This window comes from Gekko japonicus, unplaced genomic scaffold (genome assembly GCF_001447785.1).
Source record: "Gekko japonicus isolate JY-2015 unplaced genomic scaffold, Gekko_japonicus_V1.1 scaffold501, whole genome shotgun sequence".
Lineage (NCBI taxonomy): Eukaryota > Metazoa > Chordata > Lepidosauria > Squamata > Gekkonidae > Gekko > Gekko japonicus.
Window position 1 is genome coordinate 1544707 of NW_015175985.1, and position 8532 is coordinate 1553238.

The 8532-nt window shown below is 45.4% G+C and overlaps 1 protein-coding gene across 1 annotated transcript in view; it reads left to right on the plus strand.

Moving 5' to 3' along the window:
* Positions 1–8532, plus strand: part of LOC107123118 (myosin-3) — a 78130-nt gene that overhangs the window by 26635 nt on the left and 42963 nt on the right. The window contains exons 14-18 of the mRNA XM_015426294.1: positions 249–419; positions 499–808; positions 952–1028; positions 1552–1639; positions 1731–1848. Coding sequence (XP_015281780.1) covers positions 249–419; positions 499–808; positions 952–1028; positions 1552–1639; positions 1731–1848 — 764 coding nt within the window. The remainder of the gene's footprint in view (positions 1–248; positions 420–498; positions 809–951; positions 1029–1551; positions 1640–1730; positions 1849–8532) is intronic.

Below are 8532 nucleotides of genomic sequence, written 5' to 3' on the forward strand. Positions count from 1 at the left end.
AGAAGTGCCACCACCATTCGGCTTTTATATATAAGGGAGATAAGAAGACAAAAACATCCTTTATAGCCACAGCTTTGTCACAATCTCAAAGAGGCTGAAAACATCAGGGAAGAGATTCTCCAGGTGCAGCCTCTGCCTAGGCTCTTGAACATTAGTTATTTTGCCTAAAACAATGAATGAAAATGCTGCTTACCGGCATATCTTTGAGGGAAGAGTAATAGTATTTATACAATGTATTCTGGTGTTAGTTCAACAGCCTGGAGCAGCTGTGCATAAACTTTACCAACGAGAAACTGCAACAGTTTTTCAACCACCACATGTTTGTGCTGGAGCAAGAGGAGTACAAGAAGGAAGGAATTGAATGGACTTTCATAGACTTTGGAATGGATCTGGCAGCCTGCATTGAGCTTATCGAGAAGGTAAACATAAATACTGACTCATAAATAAATATTAATTTCAGAGAATACTTGACATTAAAGTATTTGTTTTTCAATTTAGCCAATGGGCATCTTTTCCATCCTGGAAGAGGAGTGTATGTTTCCTAAGGCAACTGACACATCCTTCAAGAACAAACTCTATGACCAGCATCTTGGAAAATCTGCCAATTTCCAGAAGCCGAAACCTGCCAAAGGCAAGGCTGAGGCTCATTTCTCCTTAGTCCACTATGCAGGAGTTGTGGACTATAATATCACTGGCTGGCTGGAGAAGAACAAGGATCCCTTGAATGAAACAGTTGTGGCACTCTATCAGAAGTCATCAATCAAGATTCTGGCTAATCTTTATGCTACCTTTGCTACTCTGGACGATGGTAAGTTATGTGGCTCACTTGTTTTGTCTTTAAGTTGTTTTATCACATTTTGACTTAGGACTCCATCAGCATAGATGTGCAAGGTTAGCAGTGGAGATGGCCTATGGAGAGACAGCTAATTGTACTTGTGTCCTGCTCTCTAGCTGAATCAGGTGGTACTAAGAAGAAAGGAGCCAAGAAGAAGGGGTCTTCTTTCCAAACCGTGTCTGCCCTCTTCAGGGTAGGTAGTGTCTTCTTAGACATCCTCCTTATGATTAGACAGATGATGATTGTTTTACCAGAAACTATAGCATAGTTGTATATGTAAAATACCTAGCTCATTAAATGCATTTTGTAGAGAGAATTCCCATTAATTGGGTAGACAAAAATTATATAAATATCGTCAGTAACAACATTTTGCTAGGTGAAATGGCTAAGGAATGAAACTGTAAGATGTCTGGAAAAGGAACTATACCTTGTTCCCTGTTGGGATGGTTTTCTCCAAATGAAAAAGAAGAGTGATGGTAAAGATCTGCCACCCCACCACAAGTCTGAAAAGGGTGCAGATCCTTTCACTTTTAATTTTTTTCTTTTAAATACTTTAACATAAATTTGAAAAGTCTGTAAACTACGCCCCCAAGGCACTTCTATTATCTGAATAGTCAGAAAAACATTATGATACAGCTTTTAGCTATAGAAGGATTTAAAAATATATATACGTAAGAAGTTAAAGATAATTTGAAGTCACTTTGTCCAAATTACAGGAAAACTTAAACAAACTGATGTCCAACTTGCGGACAACCCACCCACATTTTGTGCGCTGTATCATCCCCAATGAAACCAAAACTCCAGGTACTTACAGAATTTGTCATGTGAATTTTCAGAAAGGCTTCAACAGACAATAAGGAAAGGTTAACTTCTGCTATGTTCTCCCATCCCACAGGTGCCATGGATCACAAGCTTGTCCTACATCAGCTGAGATGCAATGGAGTACTTGAAGGCATTCGAATCTGCAGGAAAGGCTTTCCAAACAGAATCTTGTATGGGGATTTTAAACAAAGGTCAGTCAGCTAAGTTTGTTGTGACTGCGCCAATTTGCACTGAATTTTGCTAAACCGAGTCTGGCAGCAAATGGTCCTTCTTTAGAAATCTGTTAATTTTCCCACAATTTGCATCACAATTTGTATTTTATTTATATATAAAAACAGGAAAGACCTTGCCACTGTGGTACATACCCTTGTAACATCTAGACTAGGTCACTACAATGCACACTACATGGGGCTGCCCTAGAAGAATGTCTGGAAGCTAGGGTTCGTACAGAAAGCAGTGGCCAGAATGCTGACTGGAGTGGGTCGTCAGTACTGGGTTAAATGTAAAAAACCCCACCAAAACCCAATCATTTGCCTTGGAAGCACAGAAGCTTTTTTGCAGTATCCCTAATTCCCCGGTAAGGGAAAAATGCTGGTCAAACCAGTTACAAAGATTATCTGACTCCAATGGTAACAAGAGAAAGAAATTTTACTGACAAAAATAGAAGAAGAGAAGAAGAAGAGAAGAGATTGGATTTATACCCCGCCCTTCACTTGGAGTCTCAGAGCGGCTTACAAACCCCTCTCCCTTCCCCTCCCCACAACAGACACCCTGTGAGGTGGGTGGGGCTGAGAGAACTCAACACAAACTGCTCTTTTTCAAGGACAGCTGTGCCAGAGCTTGTGACTGACCCAAGGTCACATCAGCAGGTGCAAGTGGAGGAGTGGGGAATCAAACCCGGTTCCCCCAGATTAGAGTCCGCTACTCAACCACTACACCAGACTGGCTTACATGACATATTCATGTAGGTACATTTAACTTACTGTGAACAGATTGACTTCAAACAGATTGACTTGCTACAGCTCCAAAACCAGGTAGGAGAGATAAGAAGAGAGGTCCTATATAAGATCTAAAGTGCCTTTTAGAGATCCAGACACTCTCTTTACTTTAACCCACTCTTTCTGGCTAGGTGCACTTACCCTTCTACTAAGGAACCCAACACTGGTTGCAATATCAGGGTCCCGGTCACACGGCCAGGAAACTGCGGCGGGGAAGCGCGGCAGTTAGCCCCGGGGCAAACAAACCCGCGGTTTCACGACCAGACTTCCCGAGGAGGTTCCGTCGAAGTTCCGTGGCGAGGGGGGGGTGCCGATCACACCACAAGCAAAGAAGCGGGGCCCCTCGCCTGCGGAGCCTCGCTGCAGACAGCTAGACCTGGCAAGAAACACGCAGGCCCGGTTCTTTGGAAGCACGACACCCCCCCCTCGCTGACGTAAACGGCTTTGGACTTGGAGCCAGGGCAGTTCCCTTCGGAGGGGGCTGATTGCAACACTCACCAGAGAGCGAAAGCGCGGAGACCTGCGGTTCAGGAGCAATGCCCCCCCCCATTCTCCCGAAACTTCAAAGAAAGTAAAGGGCCGTCACTCCAGTTAGATCGTTGTGTTTTGTTTACTTTTTAAACGGAAGTGTGCGCATGCTCCGTTGGGTGCCTGTGCTCATCCATGGAGCCTTGGGGAAACAAAACAACCTGTTTGCGAGGGGACATGGGCGGGCGGCGGATGCCGCCGGAAACGCGATCAGACGCCCGCCCTTGCCCCGCAGTTTCCGGAAACTAGTACCTCGGAGGTACTAGTTTTTTGCTGCGCTTCTTCGGCGGGAAGCCGCAGTTGAGCCACGGAAGCGCTACGCTTCCCAGATGTGCCGGTGAGATCACGCCCGGAAACTCCACATGTCTTCAGTCTCTCTTGTGTGGCTACTGTTCCGTGTGACCGCACCCCAGGTTTGCTAGTGATGCTCAGGTATAGAAGCTTTCCTATGGTGTTTCTATATTGATTGTCTTTAGGTAAAGGTTTTGGCATTCTTAAGAAAGTCAGTTTCCATTAGTGTTGCCACTGTGTTGGCATTTGCTAAACCTAACATCTGTAAGAGTTCAATTATTTTCTGTCTCTGGTTTAGGGGAAATGAACCATCTTCTTCCCTTTCAATTATATGCCCAGGTAGTAACAAACATCTTAATTTCTTCTTCTCTGTTCAGGCACTCTACCACACTGCTATAGTCCATTTGCCCATAATCAGATCATCAACACATGTGCAATTAAAAGTACAATGTCCACCTTGGTGTTTAGTATACAAACATGAATCTGCTTCTCCTTGCTTGAAGCCGTGCGCTATGAGCATTGTGTGCAATTTTTCATTCCAGGCACATGGTGCCTGTTTTTGTCCATACAGCCCCTTCTGCAGTTTGCAGACTAAATTTGGTTGTTTGGGGTCCATAAAACCTTCTGGCTCCTCCATGTACAGATCAGCAATGCTGATTGTGTGAACTTAGGCAGATCATGAGAGAGAGGGCAGGAAGGGTTCAATCAGTGCTTAGTTCTCGTGGCCCTTTCTTACCCAGGGAAATGCTGATCATCACTTTGGGGTCAGGAAACAATTTTTCTCCAGGCCAGTTTGGCCAGGGATCCTGGAGGTTTTTGTCATCTTCTGGACATGGAACGGGGGTCACTGGGGGTGTGGGGGGGAGGTATTTGTGAATTTCCAACTCTACGATTCTATGATTCCTGGATCTCCTCATGAAGAAATGGTATCTTTACATCTAGATGTTTGACCTATATTTCTTGGATGCTGCTATGCTCAAAAGTAATTGATTGTACTGTGTTTCACCACCACTGCATAGGTTTAACAAAGTCCTGACCATATTTTTGTGAGAAACTTTTAGAAACTAATTTTGCTAATTTCCATGTTTCTGTATGCATTTTGTTTGACCTTAAACACTCATTCTCATCCCATAAGATTCTTTCCTGGTGGTAGCTTTGTCAAGGTCAACGAGTGGGAGAAATGCCTTCATTCTGCCTCAGTCCAGAATCGCCCCTGCTGGAGTCCAGGGATCATCACCCAACTGGGTTCAGCCCAGCTGGGAAGGGGGGCCCCTGAGTCCCTCGGCTTCGCTTCCGGATCTGGACCTCTCCCCTTGCATGTTGGGATAATGGTTTCAGTGGTCTGGGTTTTGGGTACAGACCCGCCATTGGATGCGGTGTCCCCGTTGCCCTCACTCATCACAATCATGGTGTGACGGTTCAGGGAGAATGGGAGTTCTGACTCAATGTCAGACTCTTGGACAAAGTTACTCTCAACAACACTCACTGAAGGTGATTTGTTTATTGAAGAATTAAGATATTCCAAGCTAAGGATGTTGTTGAGTCAGAACTGAAGTTCTGGCGCAAAACCCCCCAATTATACATGGTTCAAATGTAGTCCCCTCCAATCACACTGCCTATTCATTCCCACCTACTCAGTGCACTTCTAACCCCCCCCACCTGTAAATCACCCATTTGTTATCTAAGCTAAAGCGATAAGCAGGGACACAGACCAAGGCCATCTGGCCAACATCCCTGGGAAAGGGAGGTCTCTTCAGAAAGTTACACGAGATGCATTGCCCTACAATAAAGCCATGCTCACTCTCACCATTCACACTCCCCCCTCCTCTGGAATTTCCCCAAATACAAACGAGACAGCCAGTCTGGCACATGCATTCACTCATCTCCAGTAAAGATCTCAGTTTGCTTTCAGCATTGCCATTCTGCTCAGGTGTAAAGCTCACTGACTTCCTGTACAAGATACTTTCCTCTGCTAGGAAGGTTTGTGTGCAATGTGATCTAAACTTATCCATCTGTAGCATTTGAATCTTTCTTCCAAGCTTGTTAGAAACCATAGCAATGTATCTCTTGCAGAATTTGTGCACTCTTTTGCCTCAGCAGATATGCAACTGAGAAGAAGAGAGGTCCCACATAAGATAAAAGACAGAAAGTAAGCAAGGGCAAAAGAAGCTCAACATCTAATGGATAAGAGGGTGGGACCAACTTCCAAGTGTACCTGACTGAGAGAATTCTCTTAACCCTTTCCCTCTCAGAGCCTCTTGCATGCAGAGTTACAATATTCAACAATAAGGACCACGTCATTATTCTATCTACATTGGCTCCCAATTTGCTTCTTGGTCCCATTCAAGGCACTGGACTTTAAAGCCCTATGTGGCTTGAAACCAGAACACCTGAAAGACTGCTTACTTGCATATGGACCTACTCAACCATTCTAGTCATCTCCAGAAGCATTACTTTGGGCGCCCCTGCCATCTGTGACTAGATGTGAGTTTTGATTCCCCGGTCCTCCACATGAAACCAGCTGGGTGACCTTGGGTCAGTCACAATTCTTTCAGAACTCTCTCAACCCCACGTACCTCACAGAGTGTCTGTTGTGAGGAGAGGAAGGGAAGGCTATTGTAAGCCACTCCAAGACCAACTCTTCTTCTAATCTGAGAAAGGGCCTCTTTTGTCATGGTGCTGAAACGTTGGAACTCCTTTTACCGGGAGATTCATTTCTCTCTCTCTTTCATTGTCTTCCACCTGTGCATGGTGTCTTTTTGTTTTGTTTGTTGTTCCCTCACTAACTCTTATTATCCTCCTCCCTGTTTCCCTGTTTGTATGTTTTTAAATGTTTGAACTTTGTTGGTCTTGGAGGTGCCACTGGACTTAAACTTAGTTCTTACAGCTGTTTATTAACTCTTATATTTGCATGCTAATTTGCTGCCATCCTAGGGCTCCCAGGTCTTACCTCCTCTTCTGCATGATGTCATCATATTAGGGACATTGTGCCAGGTCATCGCTGTTGGGGTGGGGCTTCCAGTGGAAGGCAGGAGCCCACAAAATTGGGGGATCCTCTGCTCCCACCTGAGAGCTGGCAACTTTATGCCATTCACAGCTCTTACCAACTACTTTAATCCAATCTCAGCTATAATTATTACCCAGTTACTTATGCATCTTGACTCTAACTAGCCCTTCCTGGCAATTATATGTAAGGCTCGAGGGAAACTATTTTAATGTATCTAAAGAAGTGTGCATGCACACAAAAGCTTATACCCAGAATTAAATTTTGTTGGTCTTAAAGGTGCCACTGGACTCAAACATTGTTCTATGTTTTTATGTGTTTATAATACGTTTTATTTGTTTTAAATATTATCTGTGTCTATTTACACATGTATGTATGTGCATATATGTCTATATACTAATAGCCAAAGTCCCTTCTCCATGTGGATACTTATTTCTGCCAACAGAGGGCTTACTTTCACCCAACAGCTTTTTCTACAGACTTAGGGGACTCCCTGGGGCTGAAGAAAAATCCAAAAAGTTTAAAAACACTTGAGGAAAGTTGAATTCCCCACAATACCTTTTGAAATGGCCTCTGCAGGGATCTACTCCAGGCCTCAACCGTGGGGGAATGGGGCTTCTGATTGGTGAGGGAATGAGGCTTCTAATTGGTTCTGTCAGTAAAAGGCACGGGGAGGTGGAAGGGCCCTTTCCAGGCCTATTTTGGCCTTTCAGGGCGGGAGCCTTGGGGCCAGACCTGACAAGGGTTGCCACTGCTAGGCTGGGAATTCCTAGAGATTTTGTGGTGGACTCTAAGGAGGGCTGGGTTTGGGGAAGGGAAAGGGAAAGACCTCAGCTGGGTATAATGCCACAGAGTCCACCCTCCAAAGCAGCCATTTTTTCCAGGGAGACAGATCTCTGCTGTCTAGAGTTCAGTTGTAATTCTGGGGGATCTCCAGGCCCCAGTTGGTGGTTAGCAATTCTAGGTTTGTCAGCAATGTGATGCCATCTCAATTTCATGAGTCAAGTTGGCCTGGCTGCTTGCTACTCTTCATCAGCAGCCATCCTATGAAAGCCACTGTGATGTAACAGAGCTTCAGATTAGGGTCTGTGAGACCTAAGTTCAGATCTCCATTTTGTGTTGAAAGCAGACTGTTTTCAGACCAGTCACACACTTTCAGCCTAACCAACCTAACAGGGTTGTTGTGCAGATAAAAAGGATAGAATAATGTAAGTTGCTTTGGTCCCCGCTGTGGAGAAAGACTGTAATTTTCCTAAGTAGAGGCTGTGGGGGAGGGGGTGGAGATGGAAAGCTGAAGACAGAGAGGCAGATAAAGGTAGGTTGGCTGTTGGGTGGGAAGGAAATAGGGTTGCCAAATCCAGGTTGGGAAATTCCTGGACATTTGAGGGGTGGAGCCTAGGGAGGGTGGGGTTTGAGGAGGGGAGGAACTTCAGACCAGAATAATGCCACAAACTCCCCCCTCCAAAACAGCCATTTCCTCCACAAGAACTACCATTACCAGCCTCCAAGTGAGGGCTGGAGATCACCCAGAATTACAACTGTTGTCCAGGTGATAGAGATCAGTTCCCCTGGATAAAATGGCTGTTTTGGAGGGTTGAGTCTATGGCATTATACCTTGCTGAGGTTGCTCCACTCCCCAAGCCTCATTGTCCCAAGGCTCCCCCCCCCCCAAATCTCCAGGAATCTCCTAAACTGGAATTGGCAACCCTACTTGTCCCCCTGGTGGCTCTGACCGTCTTTGTAGTCAGTCTCTGGAGAGATCTGTTGTGATTCCCAGAGAGCTGAGGGGAGAGGAAGTTGCTGGGAGCAGCACCACCACTACTCCATCTGCTGCTTGTGCAAAGTCTGGGAGAAAGCAGGCAGGAGGCTGGGAGAGTGATGGAGGCAAAAAAAGAGAGTGATGGGGTGGAAGCAGAAAGAGATAAAGGGATGAGGTGGGGAGGCAGAAAAACAATGAGAGTGATGAGGGGGCAGGAGGAGAGAGGAAGTAACATGCATGGAGGAGAAATAGAGAGTAAGAAAAGGTGGGGCAGAAGGGAGAAAGAGGGTGAGAC